The sequence below is a fragment of the Bufo bufo genome, chromosome 9 (assembly GCF_905171765.1).
Source record: "Bufo bufo chromosome 9, aBufBuf1.1, whole genome shotgun sequence".
NCBI lineage: Eukaryota > Metazoa > Chordata > Amphibia > Anura > Bufonidae > Bufo > Bufo bufo.
In genome coordinates this window covers 6,303,152-6,325,350 of record NC_053397.1, presented here as the reverse complement: position 1 = coordinate 6,325,350, position 22,199 = coordinate 6,303,152, and the positions used below count along the sequence as shown (strand labels likewise).

At 43.7% G+C, this 22,199-nt stretch overlaps 1 protein-coding gene across 1 annotated transcript; it reads left to right on the top strand.

Annotated features, from left to right (window-relative positions):
* Window positions 1–3,348: 3,348 nt before the first annotated feature.
* LOC120978981 lies at window positions 3,349–21,155 on the top strand. Its single transcript, XM_040407457.1, has 3 exons — window positions 3,349–3,561; window positions 14,139–14,555; window positions 21,141–21,155. Exons 1-2 carry the CDS (start codon window positions 3,355–3,357, stop codon window positions 14,535–14,537), a joined length of 606 nt encoding a protein of 201 aa, XP_040263391.1. The 5' UTR covers window positions 3,349–3,354; the 3' UTR covers window positions 14,538–14,555; window positions 21,141–21,155.
* The last annotated feature ends 1,044 nt before the right edge of the window (window positions 21,156–22,199 follow it).

The following is a 22,199-nucleotide window of genomic DNA, read 5'->3' as shown; positions in this document are numbered from 1 at the left end:
AATTTTCTATATTTCATAAGGTATACTCCCATGTTTACAAAGGGCCAAAGGTGAAAGGTAAAAAACTGAGAAGCACACACTTCCAGGCCAGAAATGCTTCCAGGCCAGAGGTGCTCCTTAATAGTAATAGGCCAGAGCCTGTACATGGCTTCTAGGCCTATTACTAGTACAAACCGGATTCCAAAAAAGTTGGTACACTAAACACATCGTGAATAAAAACTGAATGCAATGATGTGGAGATGGCAAATGTCAATATTTTATTTGTAATAGAACGTAGATGACAGATCAAACGTTTAATCCGAGTAAATGTATCATTTTAAAGGAAAAATACGTTGATTCCAATTTTCACGGTGTCAACAAATCCCAAAACAGTTGGGACAAGTAGCAATAAGAGGCCGGAAAAAGTAAATTTGAGCATAACGAAGAGCTGGAAGACCAATTAACACTAATTAGGTCAATTGGCAACATGATTGGGTATAAAAAGAGCTTCTCAGAGTGGCAGTGTCTCTCAGAAGCCAAGATGGGTAGAGGATCACCAATTCCCACAATGTTGCGCAGAAAGATAGTGGAGCAATATCAGAAAGGTGTTACCCAGCGAAAAATTGCAAAGACTTTGCATCTATCATCATCAACTGTGCATAACATCATCCGAAGATTCAGAGAATCTGGAACAATCTCTGTGCGTAAGGGTCAAGGCCGTAAAACCATACTGGATGCCTGTGATCTCCGGGCCCTTAAACGACACTGCACCACAAACAGGAATGCTACTGTAAAGGAAATCACAGAATGGGCTCAGGAATACTTCCAGAAACCATTGTCAGTGAACACAATCCACCGTGCCATCCACCGTTGCCAGCTGAAACTCTACAGTGCAAAGAAGAAGCCATTTCTAAGCAAGATCCACAAGCTCAGGCGTTTTCACTGGGCCAGGGATCATTTAAAATGGAGTGTGGCAAAATGGAAGACTGTTCTGTGGTCAGACGAGTCACGATTCGAAGTTCTTTTTGGAAATCTGGGACGCCATGTCATCCGGACCAAAGAGGACAAGGACAACCCAAGTTGTTATCAACGCTCAGTTCAGAAGCCTGCATCTCTGATGGTATGGGGTTGCATGAGTGCGTGTCGCATGGGCAGCTTGCATGTCTGGAAAGGCACCATCAATGCAGAAAAATATATTCAGGTTCTAGAACAACATATGCTCCCATCCAGACGTCATCTCTTTCAGGGAAGACCCTGCATTTTTCAACAAGATAATGCCAAACCACATTCTGCATCAATCACAACATCATGGCTGCGTAGGAGAAGGATCCGGGTCCTGAAATGGCCAGTCTGCAGTCCAGATCTTTCACCTATAGAGAACATTTGGCGCATCATAAAGAGGAAGGTGCAACAAAGAAGGCCCAAGACGATTGAACAGTTAGAGGCCTGTATTAGACAAGAATGGGAGAGCATTCCTATTTCTAAACTTGAGAAACTGGTCTCCTCGGTCCCCAGACGTCTGTTGAGTGTTGTAAGAAGAAGGGGAGATGCCACACAGTGGTGAAAATGGCCTTGTCCCAACTTTTTGGGGATTTGTTGACACCATGAAATTCTGATTCAACATATTTTTCCCTTAAAATGGTACATTTTCTCAGTTTAAACTTTTGTTCCGTGATTTATGTTCTATTCTGAATAAAATATTAGGAGTTGGCACCTCCACATCATTGCATTCAGTTTTTATTCACGATTTGTATAGTGTCCCAACTTTTTTGGAGTCCGGTTTGTATATCCCAATGCTGGCTTGCAGGTGGCATCACTCCATTGAAAGATGCAGAACTTTATGTTTAGTAATGGCAAAAAATCCATTAGTGAATATAAATGGGGTCTAATGATGATCTCTTGGATACCAGACAACTGTTACAGTTCATGTAATGGAGAATAACAACAGTGGACTCTCAAATCCTCAATCCAGTTGCTGCTTGCTAAACTGGGGCACAAATTATAAGGGATTCCTTGGTGTTCCCCCTTTAACCCTCATACGGAATCTGGTATTTGCTGAAGGGAATCCAAAGGCCACGGCTCCCAAAATAGTATTAGATTGGTGATAGTTCTGCTGTAGACAAAATGGCGTGGTGAGGAACAAACCCGAGGAATGTTATTGCAAGGCAGGATCTTCAGACCAAGGGGTGATATACAGTGTAGGGCTTATAAGGTGAGGCAAGATATCCTAGGAATTAGGTTAGTAGTCAGGAACAAGGCAGTGGTCAGAATCGAGGAAGCACCACAAGTACCAGGTAGAGAAGGCAGGGGGCTAGGCAAAGAAGAATACAGAATGTACTATAAAACATGTCCAGTTCACCACTTAGCGGTATGGATCTCCTTCATGTAGACCCCAGAGGCCGTCTGTGTTAGATTCAATAAAGACAGCATTTCAGGTGGACCTTGCACTCTGTGCTGGATCTTTCTGCTTTGATAAAACACCAGGTAAGTTCCAGAGGCAAAACTAAGTGCCCGAGTGCAACAGAAAATACTGCCCTAGCATAAAATACTGATGCCTGCATTGTAGTATTCAACTGTACCAGTGTCCTGAGGAGGGCACCTGTGGAGGATGTCCTTGGGCAATAGTCCCCAATGCTCCTACTATTAATGCGGGGAGCTTGGGCGGACCCCCGGGGCATCAGCCCACTGAGAAATTTCCCTGTAGGTCTATGGCCAGGCCAATCATCTAAACAATCTGACATGAGGACCACCGGAGAGTAAGGTTGCATCCTGGAGAGGAAAGACCTCTAGAAAACAAGCTGCACAACTGCGCTGGAGCAGCAGAAGCAACATTTTGTAAATCTCCAGTAACATGAAGATGAAACTGCCAATATAAAGCAAACTTGAGACGAATTAGCTTCACAGTTCCTGTCTGTTACACTTCATGTACAAGCTGGAGAGCTTAATAATACTGTGTGGAGGAATAAAATTCTGCAGATTTCCATAGATGTTTATTTCTATGATATGGAAGTGTAATTCTGGAGCTCGGCACAGACCAGGTAACCCGTGCGTTAATTAAAATTTCTCTATTAATTCCATTACAAAAGTTCCGCCCAGCACTTAAATTAGTACTTAATGGAAGGAGCGCCAGAGCTACAGTCACAACTCAACAGTAGAAGCTGGGTGAACACCACATTGCTAAATATCAGCAGCTCCGGGCATTCTTTATAGCTTACAAAAATGGAGGTAATGGAGGAATTCAGGGACTGTCTCCTCGGTAACTTCAGTACCCTGGGGGTATCGGCCATAGCCCTGCTTCTGATATCTCTGGAGAGTTTTATGGAGGAGGAATTCACCTGTCCTACGACTTCAGAACTTAGCATCTCGTACAGTGTGATGTTTTTCCTCATGCCTTCACTGGTCCTGGGGATAATGGGATATAAGCTTTCAGGGAACATCAGGTGTAGAGTATCGTGCAGATGTGTCTTGAAGACCTTCTACGGCCCCCTGCTCTGGATCTCCATCCTACTTACAGACGGACGCTATGTCACCTGCTTTGTGACATCAGAATCAAGAGAGACAGATGTGAGGCAAATAAGTCAGGTAAGATTTCTCTTCATTTAAAAATGTATCACATTTGTGAAGTTGACAAAAGAAGGTCTATGATTTTAACATTTAACCCCTTGATGACAAATGACTGACATCTCCGTCACAGACAAGTGCTAGTTCCCACATCGTGACGGATAGATCTATCATAATGATTTTGTGGGTGCATCACAGTGCGCACATAACTCAGATCCTGGCAATTTAACCATTTAGATGCCACAGCCAAAAGTGACCATTCACTAAAAACATCCACAATTCTGTGCTTATTAAATCTTTCTAGATTTGGTAGCTCAATTTTCCAAAACACAGCTCCAGATCTTCATATTTAGGCTACTTTCACACTAGCGCTTGATCGGATCCGTTCTGAACGGATCCGATCATATTAATGCAGACGGAGGCTCCGTTCAGTACGGATCCGTCTGCATTAATAACTTAGAAAAATTTCTAAGTGCGAAAGTAGCCTGAGCGGATCCGTTCAGACTTTCAATGTAAAGTCAATGGGGGACGGATCCGCTTGAAGATTGAGCCATATGGTGTCATCTTCAAGCGGATCAGTTCCCATTGACTTACATTGTAAGTCTGGACGGATCCGCACGCCTCCGCACGGCCAGGCGGACACCCGAACGCTGCAAGCAGCGTTCAGCTGTCCGCCTGGCCGTGCGGAGGCGAGCGGAGCGGAGGCTGAACGCCGCCAGACTGATGCAGTCTGAGCGGATCCGCATCCATTCAGACTGCATCAGGGCTGGACGGAAGCGTTCTGCTCCGCTCGTGAGCCCCTTCAAACGGAGCTCACGAGCGGACCGCAGAACGCTAGTGTGAAAGTAGCCTTACCGGGACCAGCATTTTATGCGACAATCTTAATACAAACTATGCTGGAGCAAAAGGCAGTACGCTTATTAACCCCTTCGCTACCAGTACAGTGCTGATGGGGTCTTTAAACATGGCGCCCGCTCGCACATGCAGCAGGCGTCGTGGCCACTGGCTCTCTGCTGTTTCAAACAGCAGTGGCCCGCGGCTAATGTTAGTGACCAGCAATAATGCTGATTATGGACATCTAAAGGGTGAAAAACCTGGAAGCACGCGCTTCTGTGTTAATACTGGCATCCCCGTGTGATTATTGGGGATACAGGTAATTAATTCTAATAGGTTGGATCTCGCTGAAGAGACCCAGCATATTAGAGCTGAAATTCCTATGTTGACCAGCAGGTGACAGACCAACATAAGAAATCAGCAATCCACATATTAGTATACTGCTAGGCTAGAAAAAAAACAAAACAAAAAAAAAGTTAAATAATATACATAAAATATATATATATAGCCATCACCACATCTGAAAATGCCAATACTATTAAAATATAAAAATAGTTTTCCAATACGGCAAATGGCGTAACTGAAAAAAGTATCAAAATGGCCTATACTACATTTTTTATCACTTCTCTTACCTCAATTTTTTTTTTTTAAAAGTAACACAAAAAACACACACTGCTAAATGTTATCAATAAAAACTACAGATCATTCCACAAAAAAATTGAGCCCCCACACAGCTCAGTAGACATAACTATGCAAAAGTTAATAGGGGTCAGAATATGGTGATGGAAAGTTTTAATTTATTTTTTCAGTATTAAGACATATAAAACCTATACATATGTGCTATCGTTGTAATTGTACTGATCCAGAGAATAAAGGGCACAGATCAGTTTTGCTGCAAAGGGAACGCCGTAGCGAAAAAAAAACCTGTAAAACTGCGGAGGAATAGCGTTTATTTTCCAATTCCACCCCATTTGGAAATGTTTTCCCGCTTCCCACTACATGGTATGCCATATTACATGGTGGCATTAGAAAGTCAAATGTGTCCAGCAAAAAAACAAGCCCTTATGTGGATATGTGAACAGAAAAAAAAGTTATGGCTCCAGGAAGACGGGGAAGAAAGATGATCACGCAAAAACTAAAAAACCTCTGGCATCATAAGGGTAATGAACTGCACTTGTATTCATAAATCTGACACATCTTTATAAAATACAGAGAAAAAACATGGGTTATATCTCTTACTGTGAGTGCTGCTAGTCCTTCGTTAAGCGGGTTCAATTCTACTCCACTAAAACAAATCCATGACTGTTAGGATCCGACTGTGACAAAAATAACACCAGCCTCGTGTATGTTATGGTAGGAGATTACTACATACAGATATATACAGCCACTACTAGAGGGAGCTCAAGAGATTACTACATACAGATATATATATACAGCCACCACTAGAGGGAGCTGAGGAGATTACTACATACAGATATATACAGCCACCACTAGAGGGAGCTCAGGAGATTACTACATACAGATATATACAACCACCACTAGAGGGAGCTCAGGAGATTACTGCATACAGATATATACAGCCACCTCTAGAGGGAGCTCAGGAGATTACTACATACAGATATATACTGCCTCCACTAGAGGGAGCTCAGGAGATTACTACATACAGATATATACAGCCACCACTAGAGGGAGCTCAGGAGATTACTGCATACAGATATATACAGCCACCTCTAGAGGGAGCTCAGGAGATTACTACATACAGATATATACTGCCATCACTAGAGGGAGCTCAGGAGATTACTAAATACAGATATATACAGTCACCACTAGAGGGAGCTCAGGAGATTACTACATACAGATGTATACAGCCATCACTAGAGGGAGCACAGGAGATTACTACATACAGATATATACAGCCACCACTAGAGGGAGCTCAGGAGATTACTGCATACAGATATATACAGTCACCACTAGAGGGAGCTCAGGAGATTACTACATACAGATGTATACAGCCATCACTAGAGGGAGCACAGGAGATTACTACATACAGATATATACAGCCACCACTAGAGGGAGCTCAGGAGATTACTGCATACAGATATATACAGACACCACTAGAGGGAGCTCAGGAGATTACTGCATACAGATATATACAGTCACCACTAGAGAGAGCTCAGGAGATTACTCCATACAGATATATACAGCCACCACTAGAGGGAGCTCAGAAGTTTACTGCATACAGATATATACAGCCACTACTAGAGGGAGCTCAAGAGATTACTACATACAGATATATACAGCCACCACTAGAGGGAGCTCAGGAGATTACTACATACAGATATAAACAGCCACCACTAGAGGGAGCTCAGGAGATTACTACATACAGATATATACAGCCACCACTAGAGGGAGCTGAGGAGATTACTACATACAGATATATACAGTCACCACTAGAGGGAGCTCAGGAGATTACTACATACAGATATATACAGCCACCACTAGAGGGAGCTCAGGAGATTACTACATACAGATATATACAGACACCACTAGAGGAGATCAGGAGATTACTACATACAGATATATACAGTCACCACTAGAGGGAGCTCAGGAGATTACTACATACAGATGTATACAGCCATCACTAGAGGGAGCACAGGAGATTACTACATACAGATATATACAGCCACCACTAGAGGGAGCTCAGGAGATTACTGCATACAGATATATACAGACACCACTAGAGGGAGCTCAGGAGATTACTGCATACAGATATATACAGTCACCACTAGAGAGAGCTCAGGAGATTACTCCATACAGATATATACAGCCACCACTAGAGGGAGCTCAGAAGTTTACTGCATACAGATATATACAGCCACTACTAGAGGGAGCTCAAGAGATTACTACATACAGATATATACAGCCACCACTAGAGGGAGCTCAGGAGATTACTACATACAGATATAAACAGCCACCACTAGAGGGAGCTCAGGAGATTACTACATACAGATATATACAGCCACCACTAGAGGGAGCTGAGGAGATTACTACATACAGATATATACAGTCACCACTAGAGGGAGCTCAGGAGATTACTACATACAGATATATACAGCCACCACTAGAGGGAGCTCAGGAGATTACTACATACAGATATATACAGACACCACTAGAGGAGATCAGGAGATTACTACATACAGATATATACAGCCACCACTAGAGGGAGCTCAGGAGATTACTACATACAGATATATACAGACACCACTAGAGGGAGCTCAGGAGATTACTACATACAGATATATACAGCCACCACTAGAGGGAGCTCAGGAGATTACTCCATACAGATATATACAGCCATCACTAGAGGGAGCTCAGGAGATTACTACATACAGATATATACAGCCACCACTAGAGGGAGCTCAGAAGATTACTACATACAGATATATACAGCCATCACTAGAGGGAGCTCAGGAGATTACTACATACAGATATATATTCAGCCACCACTAGAGGGATCTCAGGAGATTACTACATACAGATATATACAGCCACCACTAGAGGGAGCTCAGGAGATTACTACATACAGATATATACAGCCACCACTAGAGGGAGCTCAGGAGATTACTACATACAGATATATACAGCCACCACTAGAGGGAGCTCAGGAGATTACTACATACAGATATATGCAGCCAGCACTAGAGGGAGCTCAGGAGATTACTGCATACAGATATATATAGCCTCCACTAGAGGGAGCTCCGGAGATTACTACATACAGATATATACAGCCACCACTAGAGGGAGCTCAGAAGATTACTACATACAGATATATACATCCACCACTAGAGGGAGCTCAGAAGATTACTACATACAGATATATACAGCCACCACTAGAGGGAGCTCAGGAGATTACTACATACAGATATATACAGTCACCACTAGAGGGAGCTCAGGAGATTACTGCATACAGATATATACAGCCACCACTAGAGGGAGCTCAGGAGATTACTACATACAGATATATACAGCCACCACTAGAGGGAGCTCAGGAGAAAACTACATACAGATATATACAGCCACCACTAGAGAGAGCTCAGGAGATTACTGCATACAGATATATACAGCCACCACTAGAGGGAGCTCAGGAGATTACTACATACAGATATATACAGCCACCACTAGAGGGAGCTCAGGAGATTACTACATACAGATATATGCAGCCACCACTAGAGGGAGCTCAAAAGATTACTACATACAGATATATACAGCCACCACTAGAGGGAGCTCAGGAGATTACTACATACAGATATATACAGCCACCACTAGAGGGAGCTCAGGAGATTACTACATACAGATATATACAGCCACCACTAGAGGGAGCTCAGGAGATTACTACATACAGATATATACAGCCACCACTAGAGGGAGCTCAGGAGATTACTACATACAGATATATACAGCCACCACTAGAGGGAGCTCAGGAGATTACTACATACAGATATATACAGCCACCACTAGAAGGAGCTCAGGAGATTACTGCATACAGATATATACAGCCACCACTAGAGGGAGCTCAGGAGATTACTGCATACAGATATATACAGCCACCACTAGAAGGAGCTGAGGAGATTACTGCATACAGATATATGCAGCCAGCACTAGAGGGAGCTCAGGAGATTACTGCATACAGATATATACAGCCACCACTAGAGGGAGCTCAGGAGATTACTACATACAGATATATACAGCCACCACTAGAGGGAGCTCAGGAGATTACTGCATACAGATATATACAGCCACCACTAGAAGGAGCTGAGGAGATTACTGCATACAGATATATGCAGCCAGCACTAGAGGGAGCTCAGGAGATTACTGCATACAGATATATATAGCCTCCACTAGAGGGAGCTCCGGAGATTACTACATACAGATATATACAGCCACCACTAGAGGGAGCTCAGAAGATTACTACATACAGATATATACAGCCATCACTAGAGGGAGCTCAGGAGATTACTACATACAGATATATACAGCCACCACTAGAGGGCTATTACTAGAAGAATAGAAGCTCCAGAACTGTTATTACATGGGGAATGTATGAAGCTATTTATACTACTTTCACACTAGCGGCACGGGACTCCGGCAGGCTGTTCCAGCGGGTGAACAGCCTGTCGGATCCGTCCTGCTGATAGTGAACGCGTGCCCCCAGACTACTGCTCCGGCCCCATTGACTATAATGAAGGCGGGGTGGAGTTCCGGCGGCGGCACAGCAGCGCATGCCGAGAGGCCGCTGGAATAAAACTACGACATGTAAAAGTACCCTAAAACTGACATGTCAGTAGCAGCGAGAGGTCCTCTTTAACCCTTTCCTGACTAGTGTTGTACTAGTACGGCGCTGACCGGGTCTTTAAAGATGGTGCTTGCTCATGTGCCATAGCTGTTTCATATGGAAATGCTTATACTATATAAAAATATTTTCCCAATAAGGAAAACGGCAAAATGGAAAAAAAAAAATCAAAATGGCCAAATCATCATTTTTGGTCACTTCTTTTCTCACAAAAAAATTAAAAAGTGATCAAAAAGTCGTGCATATACCAGAATGGTATCAAAGTAAAGTACAGATCGCCCCACAAAAAAATGAATGCTCACACAGCTCCATACACACCACTACAAAAAAGTTGTATTATTATTTTATCAGTATCAAAACGTAAGAGAAACTATATGCGTAAGGTATCGTCGGATTCGTGCTGACCTGTAGAATAAAAGTGACTAGTCAGTTTTATTGCACATCGAAGGGAGTAAAGAAAAAACCTGTAAAATTGTGGCGAAATAGTTTTTTCCCCAATTCCCCCCTATTTGGAATTTTTTTCCTGCTTCCCACTACATCAAATGCAAAATTAAATGGCGGCGTTGGAAAGTACAACTTGTCCCGCAAAAAACAAGCCCCCATTTTTCCATCACATTATACAGTGCTCGTTTCCATGGTTACAGTCCACCCTGCAATCCATCAGTGGTGGTCGTGCTTGCACAATATAGGAAAAAGCATCAGCCTCTCTGGTGGCCGGGACCATGGGGGCACATAGGATAGCGCTTTTTGTTATATTGTGCAAGCACGGCCACCACTGATGGACTGCAGGGTGGTCTGTAACCATGGAAACGAGCAGTGTATAATGCGATGGAAAAATGAATCCAGCCAGCAAAGGAGGCAACATGGAGAATCACAATACATAAGTAAGCGCCTTGTATTAACTTCCTCTACATGATAAATGCCACTTACTGAAGTGAGAGGACCCCTTTAATTCTTTTAGGATATGGGCGTGTATGCCATCTGAACTTAATCTTTCTAATATTCTTCCTGGGTCAGACAGGCCATTTTTAACCACCTCAGTCCCCTTAGCTTAAACCCCCTTAATGACCAGGCCACTTTTTACACTTCTGACCTACACTACTTTCACCGTTTATTGCTCGGTCATGCAACTTACCACCCAAATGAATTTTACCTCCTTTTCTTCTCACTAATAGAGCTTTCATTTGGTGGTATTTCATTGCTGCTGACATTTTTACTTTTTTGTTATTAATTGAAATTTAACGATTTTTTTTGCAAAAAAATGACATTTTTCACTTTCAGTTGTAAAATTTAGCAAAAAAAACGACATCCATATATAAATTTTTCTCTAAATTTATTGTTCTACATGTCTTTGATAAAAAAAAAATGTTTGGGTAAAAAAAAAAAATGGTTTGGGTAAAAGTTATAGCGTTTACAAACTATGGTACAAAAATGTGAATTTCCGCTTTTTGAAGCAGCTCTGACTTTCTGAGCACCTGTCATGTTTCCTGAGGTTCTACAATGGCCAGACAGTACAAACACCCCACAAATGACCCCATTTCGGAAAGTACACACCCTAAGGTATTCGCTGATGGGCATAGTGAGTTCATAGAACTTTTTATTTTTTGTCACAAGTTAGCGGAAAATTATGATTTTTTATTTTATTTTTTTTTCCTTACAAAGTCTCATATTCCACTAACTTGTGACAAAAAAATAAAAACTTCCATGAACTCACTATGCTCATCAGCGAATACCTTGGGGTGTCTTCTTTCCAAAATGGGGTCACTTGTGGGGTAGTTATACTGCCCTGGCATTCTAGGGGCCCTAATGTGTGGTAAGTAGTTTGAAATCAAAATCTGTAAAAAATGGCCGGTGAAATCCAAAAGGTGCTCTTTGGAATGTGGGCCCCTTTGCCCACCTAGGCTGCAAAACAGTGTCACACATGTGGTATCTCCGTACTCAGGAGAAGTTGGGCAATGTGTTTTGGGGTGTCATTTTACATATACCCATGCTGGGTGAGAGAAATATCTTGGCAAAAAGACAACTTTTCCCATTTTTTTATACAAAGTTGGCATTTGACCGAGATATTTCTCTCACCCAGCATGGGTATATGTAAAATGACACCCCAAAACACATTGCCCAACTTCTCCTGAGTACGAAGATACCACATGTGTGACACTTTTTTGCAGCCTAGGTGGGCAAAGGGGCCCACATTCCAAAGAGCACCTTTCGGATTTCACCGGCCATTTTTTACAGATTTTGATTTCAAACTACTTACCACACATTTGGGCCCCTAGAATGTCAGGGCAGTATAAATACCCCACATGTGACCCCATTTTGGAAAGAAGACACCCCAAGGTATTCAATGAGTGGCATGGCGAGTTCATAGAATTATTATTTTTTTGGCACAAGTTAGCGGAAATGATTTTATTTTATTTTTTCTCACAAAGTGTCCCTTTCCGCTAACTTGGGACAAAAATTTAAATCTTTCATGGACTCAATATGCCCCTCACGGAATACCTTGGGGTGTCTTCTTTCCGAAATGGGGTCACATGTGGGGTATTTATACTGCCCTGGCATTCTAGGGGCCCTAAAGCGTGAGAAGAAGTCTGGAATATAAATGTCTAAAAATTTTTACGCATTTGGATTCCGTGAGGGGTATGGTGAGTTCATGTGAGATTTTATTTTTTACACAAGTTAGTGGAATATGAGACTTTGTAAGAAAAAAAATTAAAATTTCCGCTAACTTGGGCCAAAAAAATGTCTGAATGGAGCCTTACAGGGGGGTGATCAATGACAGGGGGGTGATCAATGACAGGGGGGTGATCAGGGAGTCTATATGGGGTGATCACCCCCCTGTCATTGATCACCCCCCTATAAGGCTCCATTCAGATGTCCGTATGTGTTTTGCGGATCCGATCCATGTTTCCGTGGATCCGTAAAAAAACATACGGACATCTGAATGCAGCCTTACAGGGGGGTGATCAATGACAGGGGGGGATCAGGGAGTCTATATGGGGTGATCACCCCCCTGTAAGGCTCCATTCAGACATCTGTATGTGCTTTGAGGATCCGATCCATGTATCCGTGGATCCGTAAAAAACATACGGACGTCTGAATGGAGCCTTACAGGGGAGTGATCAATGACAGGGGGGTGATCAATGACAGGGGGGTGATCAGGGAGTCTATATGGGGTGATCACCCCCGTCATTGATCACCCCACTGTAAGGCTCCATTCAGACGTCCGTACGTGTTTTGCGGATCCGATCCATCTATCAGTGGATCCGTAAAAATCATACGGACCTCTGAATGGAGCCTTACAGGGGGGGTGATCAATGACAGGGGGGTGATCAATGACAGGGGGGTGATCAGGGAGTCTATATGGGGTGATCAGGGGTGATCAGTGGTTGATAAGGGGTTAATAAGTGACAGGGGGGGGGGGGTGTAGTGTAGTGTAGTGGTGTTTGGTGCTACTTTACTGAGCTGCCTGTGCCCTCTGGTGGTCAATCCAAACAAAAGGGACCACCAGAGGACCAGGTATATTAGACGCTGTTATCAAAACAGCGTCTAATATACCTGTTAGGGGTTAAAAAAATCGCATCTCCAGCCTGCCAGCGAACGATCGCCGCTGGCAGGCTGGAGATCCACTCGCTTACCTTCTGTTCCTGTGAGCGCGCGCGCCTGTGTGCGCGCGTTCACAGGAAATCTCGGCTATCGCGAGAGGACGCGTATATGCGTCCACCCAGAAGAGCAGGGCCGCCGCCAGGACGCAATCCTGCGTACGGCGGTCCTGAGGAGGTTAATGGAGAGTTTACTTTTACATTCTGCATTTCATCTGACAATTTATTTTTCTCATTGAATATAGTGGAGAGAAAAAAAATTGTTAATAGATTCACTTTCTCCTCATCGCCGTCTGCAACTCCCTCCTCATCACTCTGTAAACGGTCAACTCTTTGAGTGAAAAATAAAGTTACATTTCCATGAGGATTTTTGCATTTTTAATGTGACTGTTAGGGGGTTAAGAAACTAAAGGGTCTGTGCAGTGTCATAATATGGACAGGTCATCAGTATCAGATTGGGGGGGGGTCGGTGCGAGTGCTGCACCCTCTTCGGTATTTACATGTGGGGCATCTAGCTTGTAGCAGGGGTGCAGTGTGATTACTGCCATTCAAGGACAAGCAGCTATAATTACTCTGCACCACCACTGTAATCTAGGCGGCCTGCAGGTAAACATTGCAGAGGATGCAGCTGATCGGCAGCGGTGTCGGGAGTCGACCCCCACTGATCTGATATTGATGACCGATCCTGAGGTTTTCATAAAATTAGTGCAAATTGCAGCAATAGAAAACCTGACTTCAAAGATTCCCCTGATGATAAATCCCCTCCTCTTCACCCTTTTGCAATGAATAACCATTAATCTATTTCCTCTCTGCAGATATTCGGGATCATTCTCATATCACTGCTGCTCATCCTGTCATTCGCCGTGAAGGAGCTTTGTTGCTGCCGTCACATCTCAGCGTTATACTTTCGTGAGAAGTATGAAGAGAAAATGCTGGAGGAACTGGAGGAAGGTCTGAGATCCAAAGCAATGAAAAAGCAAACCGAGATTGCAGAAGACTTGGTCGTAATGGTCACAGATAAATCCTTTACGCCGCAACAAGCTAATTGGCTTAAAAATCTGGAAAACCTGATATGCACAGAAAAGAATAAAATAAGGGAAAGATTTAAAGAAGGTACAATAATCAGTGAGGAGCAACGCAGACATGCAGCCGCTCTAAGGGATCTTTTACAAGGGCAGAGTAGTGGCAGTAACAAGAGGCGATCATCAATATAAAAAGTCTATGAGAACTGCAAGAGAGACAAATGGTACCATTGTTCATCCCCATAAAGCTTTTCTATCATTGGCAACAAATCCACTGATAAAAACATCCCATCTGCTGGTTACTGCGCTGTGAATCGTACGGCCATACATCGTGTCACTATTACATAGTCAAGTCACATGGTTATGGCCAGCAGCTAATATCCACAGTACTCGCCGTGTGCAGCATGAACCAGCAGCTAGACGGGCCCGGAGTGAGTTAGTAAGGTCCTGGTCGGTTGTCACAGGTATCTGGAGCCATGCCGACTGCGGTGTATCCCACAGCTGTGGCCGGGTGTGTGTGAGGGAGGATCCATAGAGAGAATACGACCACAGGTAGTCCCACAAATGCTCAATTGGGTTCAAGTCTGAAGAATTAGCAGGGCCAAGGTAGCACTTAGTAGTCTTGGTCATGCTCTTCTAACTAATGTCGGGCATTTTTAGCCGTGTGACATGTCGCATTGCCAAATAACCACAGGGTAGACAATCAGCATGTATGGGTGTACGCAATCTGCAAGTATGGTTTCATAGACAATTCGGAAGAGAGTGGCTTCCACATGTATGAGGGACCCAGAGAAGGAATACCTTCCCCAGTCCATAACTCTGCCACCAACAGTGTGTCTTCTTCCAGCACTGGTTGCAGGGTGTTCCCTCTCTGATGTTTCTCTCACGCCAACGTCCATCCATCCCATGAAGCAGAAAACTTGTCTCATCAGAGAAGACAACCCTTTCCCAATCAGTGAAGGTCCTATTCTGTTACTGCTGTGAAAACCAAAGCCTTTTCTGCTGATGCAGATCCGTTATCATAGGTGCAGTGACCGTCCACCCGCTTCGGAGCCCCATACGCAGTAGGGTTCGCTGAACTGTTGTTTTAGAAACGTCTGGTAACATGGTTCATTTTGGTGGTGAGTAGCATGAGAACAGTTCCCAGACTGCAAATTTACAGAAATAATGCCACCCACGATATCCAATAATCATCCCTTTTTGCAATTAGAATATGTGTGCAGACAGCCTATCACACCCCATATATACCCACCAAGGGATATGTGTGCAGACAGCCTATCGCACCTTATATACCCACCGAGGGATATGTGTGCAGACAGCCTATCACACCCCTTATATACCCACCAAGGGATATGTATGCAGACAGCCTATCACACTCCATATATATCCACCGAGGGATATATGTGCAGACAGCCTATCACACCCCATATATACCCACCAAGGGATATGTATGCAGACAGCCTATCACACTCCATATATATCCACCAAGGGATATGTGTGCAGACAGCCTATCACACCCCATATATACCCACCAAGGGATATGTATGCAGACAGCCTATCACACTCCATATATATCCACCAAGGGATATGTGTGCAGACAGCCTATCACACCCCATATATACCCACCAAGGGATATGTATGCAGACAGCCTATCACACTCCATATATATCCACCAAGGGATATGTATGCAGACAGCCTATCACACTCCATATATATCCACCAAGGGATATGTGTGCAGACAGCCTATCACACCCCATATATACCCACCAAAGGATATGTATGCAGTCAGCCTATCACACCCCATATATATCCACCAAGGGATATGTGTGCAGACAGCCTATCACACCCCATATATATCCACCAAGGGATATGTATGCAGACAGACTATCACACCCCATATATATCCACCAAGGGATATGTATGCAGACAGCCTATCACACCCCATATATACCCACCAAGGGATATGTATGCAGACAGCCTATCACACCCCATATATACCCACCAAGTGATATGTATGCAGACAGCCTATCACACCCCATATATATCCACCAAGGGATATGTATGCAGACAGCCTATCACACCCCATATATATCCACCGAGGGATATATGTGCAGACAGCCTATCACACCCCATACATACCCACCAAGGGATATGTATGCAGTCAGCCTATCACACCCCATATATATCCACCAAGGGATATGTATGCAGACAGCCTATCACACCCCATATATATCCACCAAGGGATATGTATGCAGACAGCCTATCACACCCCATATATATCCACCAAGGGATATGTATGCAGACAGCCTATCACACCCCATATATACCCACCAAGGGATATGTATGCAGACAGCCTATCACACCCCATTTATACCCATCGAGGGATATGTGTGCAGACAGCCTATCACACCCCATTTATACCCACCGAGGGATATGTGTGCAGACAGCCTATCACACCCCATTTATACCCACCGAGGGATATGTATGCAGACAGCCTATCACACCCCATATATATCCACCAAGGGATATGTGAGCAGACAGCCTATCACACCCCATATATACCCACCAAGGGATATGTGTGCAGACAGCATATCACACCCCATATATACTTACCAAGGGATATGTGTGTAGACAGCCTATCACACCTTATATACCCACTGAGGGATATGTGTGCAGACAGCCTATCACACCTTATATACCCACCAAGGGATATGTGTGCAGACAGCCTATCACACACCTTATATACCCACCGAGGGATATATGTGCAGACAGCCTATCACACCCCATATATACCCACCGAGGGATATATGTGCAGACAGCCTATCACACCCCATATATACCCACCAAGGGATATGTATGCAAACAGCCTATCACACCCCATATATACCCACCAAGGGATATGTGTGCAGACAGCCTATCACACCTTATATACCCACCGACGGATATGTGTGCAGACAGCCTATCACACCTTATATACCCACCAAGGGATATGTGTGCAGACAGCCTATCACACCCCATATATACCCACCAAGGGATATGTATGCAGACAGACTATCACACCCCATTTATACCCACCGAGGGATATGTGTGCAGAAAGCCTATCACCAAAATTCCAAATATATATAAAACAGCTCTCACCTTTGTTGCTTTCACGGAAGCACGGGCCAGTCCAGACCTGACTGTGTACAAATGTAATCCAAAGAAGAAACTTGTGGTCCAGCTTCCAATAAAAACTTGCATCTTTATTAAAAACAATAACAATAAAAAACTGTTATCCAAACATGAATCGCATACAAGATCCATGATGTCTATGCGTTTCGGATTCCACAATCTCGGTCCTTACTCATGACATACAGAAAAGTGAATGTTCACCTCTCTTTAACCATGTGCTGCACCAGGTAATCAAGACTTCAGCATCACATGCTCAAAAGGGGAGAACTGATCAGACACCAAAAACCAACACCCAATGCATCAAACAGAAAAGACAACATGTATATAGTACTGAAAAACTATAAAAATAGTTCTTTTAACGATATTGTAAAATCAGATCGTGTTTTCTGTTCAGACCTGTGGGAAAGCAACTTCCCAATTCAAGCATCCAATATGCCTCCCGGCTGAGGAGTTTTCGTTTGTGATCTCCTCCTCTAATGGGAAGAGTAACCCTTTCCACTCCCTGAACAGAAAACGCGCTTGTATCTCCTTTGTGCATTTATATGGTGATGCCGCCAATTCAGTAATTTCAACATCAACCCATAGAAAAGAGACAGCTGGCAATACCACCCTTTTAGCGACTTCATGGACGCACTGAGGAAATTTCTGCAACAAATCTTCTACTTGTGAATTCACCCTGAATATTTTAAAGAAACAAAAACAGTGGGATCTGGACCAAGATCTCGCTAAAGCGCTGAATACTAGAAAGGACACATTTCACACACTGAAGACTTAATCTGATCAGAACTGTGGCCAGTTTAAAGGAAAGAGAATAGTAGAAAAATATGAACGGAACATTCCAGCTTGTCTATTTGTCCATCTGCTCAGAGTTTTGCACGTTCCTGAAACAATAAAAATTCTGCATTTTTAGGCTATTGTGGTAGAATTGGAGACTCTCAACTAAAACAGTGCAGCATAGTGGTGATTTTCATTTCAATCAGCTACAATGTGCACAATCATTTGTACATCACATCATTTATATGAAAGATTTCTCCAAATACATGCCAAACTAAACTGACAGATCAACTGCAATCACTATTCCACTGGTGGAGATTTATCAAAACTGATAAACCTCCCCATGGTGTACATACATTACTTATCATGTACTGATCCTGAGTTACATCCTGTATTATACTCCAGAGCTGCACTCACTATTCTGCTGGTGCAGTCACTGTGTACATACATTACTTATCCTGTACTGATCCTGAGTTACATCCTCTATTATACTCCAGAGCTGCACTTACTATTCTGCTGGTGCAGTCACTGTGTACATACATTACTTATCCTGTACTGATCCTGAGTTACATCCTGTATTATACTCCAGAGCTGCACTCACTATTCTGCTGGTGCAGTCACTGTGTACATACATTACTTATCCTGTACTGATCCTGAGTTACATCCTGTATTATACTCCAGAGCTGCACTCACTATTCTGCTGGTGCAGTCACTGTGTACATACATTACTTATCCTGTACTGATCCTGAGTGACATCCTGTATTATACTCCAGAGCTGCACTCACTATTCTGCTGGTGCAGTCACTGTGTACATACATTACTTATCCTGCACTGATCCTCAGTTACATCCTGTATTATACTCCAGAGCTGCACTCACTATTCTGCTGGTGCAGTCACTGTGTACATACATTACTTATCCTGTACTGATCCTGAGTTACATCCTGTATTATACTCCAGAGCTGCACTCACTATTCTGCTGGTGCAGTCACTGTGTACATACATTACTTATCCTGTACTGATCCTGAGTTACATCCTGTATTATACTCCAGAGCTGCACTCACTATTCTGCTGGTGCAGTCACTGTGTACATACATTACTTATCCTGTACTGATCCTGAGTGACATCCTGTATTATACTCCAGAGCTGCACTCACTATTCTGCTGGTGCAGTCACTGTGTACATACATTACTTATCCTGCACTGATCCTCAGTTACATCCTGTATTATACTCCAGAGCTGCACTCACTATTCTGCTGGTGCAGTCACTGTGTACATACATTACTTATCCTGTACTGATCCTGAGTTACATCCTGTATTATACTCCAGAGCTGCACTCACTATTCTGCTGGTGCAGTCACTGTGTACATACATTACTTATCCTGTACTGATCCTGAGTGACATCCTGTATTATACTCCAGAGCTGCACTCACTATTCTGCTGGTGCAGTCACTGTGTACATACATTACTTATCCTGCACTGATCCTCAGTTACATCCTGTATTATACTCCAGAGCTGCACTCACTATTCTGCTGGTGCAGTCACTGTGTACATACATTACTTATCCTGTACTGATCCTGAGTTACATCCTGTATTATACTCCAGAGCTGCACTCACTATTCTGCTGGTGCAGTCACTGTATACATACATTACTTATCCTGTACTGATCCTGAGTTACATCCTGTATTATACTCCAGAGCTACACTCACTGTTCTGCTGGTGCAGTTAATTTGCACATACATTACTTATCCTGACATTACTTATCCTGTATTATACTCCAGAGCTGCACTCACTATTCTGCTGGTGCAGTCACTGTGTACATACATTACTTATCCTGTACTGATCCTCAGTTACATCCTGTATTATACTCCAGAGCTGCACTCACTGTTCTGCTGGTGCAGTCACTGTGTACATACATTACTTATCCTGCACTGATCCTGAGTTACATCCTGTATTATACTCCAGAGCTGCACTCACTATTCTGCTGGTGCAGTCACTGTGTACATACATTACTTATCCTGTACTGATCCTGAGTTACATCCTGTATTATACTCCAGAGCTGCACTCACTATTCTGCTGGTGCAGTCACTGTGTACATACATTACTTAGCCTGTACTGATCCTGAGTTACATCCTGTATTATACTCCAGAGCTGCACTCACTATTCTGCTGGTGCAGTCACTGTGTACATACAGTACATTACTTATCCTGTACTGATCCTGAGTTACATCCTGTATTATACTCCAGAGCTGCACTCACTATTCTGCTGGTGCAGTCACTGTGTACATACATTACTTAGCCTGTACTGATCCTGTGTTACATCCTGTATTTCTTTTATAAAAATTTAAAAAACATAACAAATAAATAAATACAGAAATCACACCAAAATATAACACAAAACCCAAACCAAAAATACAGGACATAATGCTCCTCAGCATGGTACAGACAACACCGGTCCAGCCCAACACTCACTCCCCCATAGAACACCCACTATATACAGTATTTACAATATTTACATTTACATTACATTTCTATTTCAATATCAATGTACTAACCTTCTTGATCCAGTTGCACCTACCTACACACAGCAAAATACTGAAAACTTACAAAAAACGTACAAAAATCCCACATACTAACACCCCAATTAACCACCTCCGGACCGCCTAACGCAGGATCGTGTTCCGGAGGTGGCAGCCCTGCGCAGAGTCACGCATATATGCGTCATCTCGCGATGGCCGAGATTTCCTGTGAACGCGCGCACACAGGCGCGCGCGCTCACAGGAACGGAAGGTAAGAGAGTTGATCTCCAGCCTGCCAGCGGCGATCGTTCGCTGGCAGGCTGGAGATGTGTTTTTTTTAACCCCTAACAGGTATATTAGACGCTGTTTTGATAACAGCGTCTAATATACCTGCTACCTGGTCCTCTGGTGGTCCCCTTTGTTTGGATCGACCACCAGAGGACACAGGCAGCTCAGTAAAGTCCCACCAAGCACCACTACACTACACTACACCCCCCCCCCGTCACTTATTAACCCCTTATTAGCCCCTGATCAACCCATATAGACTCCCTGATCACCCCCCTGTCATTGATCACCCCCCTGTAAAGCTCCATTCAGATGTCCGCATGATTTTTACGGATCCACTGATAGATGGATCGGATCCGCAAAACGCATCCGGACGTCTGAATGAAGCCTTACAGGGGCGTGATCAATGACTGTGGTGATCACCCCATATAGACTCCCTGATCACCCCCCTGTCATTGATTACACCCCTGTCATTGATCAACCCCCTGTAAAGCTCCATTCAGACGTCCGCATGATTTTTACGGATCCACTGATAGATGGATCGGATCCGCAAAACGCATCCGGACGTCTGAATAAAGCCTTACAGGGGCGTGATCAATGACTGTGGTGATCACCCCATATAGACTCCCTGATCACCCCCCTGTAAAGCTCCATTCAGATGTCCGCATGATTTTTACGGATGCACTGATAGATGGATCCGATCCGCAAAACGCATCCGGACGTCTGAATGAAGCCTTACAGGGGCATGATCAATGACTGTGGTGATCACCCCATATAGACTCCCTGATCACCCCCCTGTAAAGCTCCATTCAGATGTCCGCATGATTTTTACGGATGCACTGATAGATGGATCCGATCCGCAAAACGCATCCGGACGTCTGAATGAAGCCTTACAGGGGCATGATCAATGACTGTGGTGATCACCCCCCCTGTCATTGATTACCCCCCTGTAAAGCTCCATTCAGATGTCCGCATGATTTTTACGGATGCACTGATAGATGGATCCGATCCGCAAAACGCATCCGGACGTCTGAATGAAGCCTTACAGGGGCATGATCAATGACTGTGGTGATCACCCCATATAGACTCCCTGATCACCCCCCTGTCATT

What these genes read in the sequence shown, in the direction of transcription:
- LOC120978981 (XM_040407457.1), top strand. Translation starts at nt 3,355, where the DNA reads ATGTTTTTCCTCATGCCTTCACTGGTCCTGGGGATAATGGGATATAAG. An exon ending in ATGTGAGGCAAATAAGTCAG is followed by an intron (nt 3,562 to 14,138) that starts GTAAGATTTCTC and finishes TCCTCTCTGCAG; the next exon opens with ATATTCGGGATCATTCTCAT.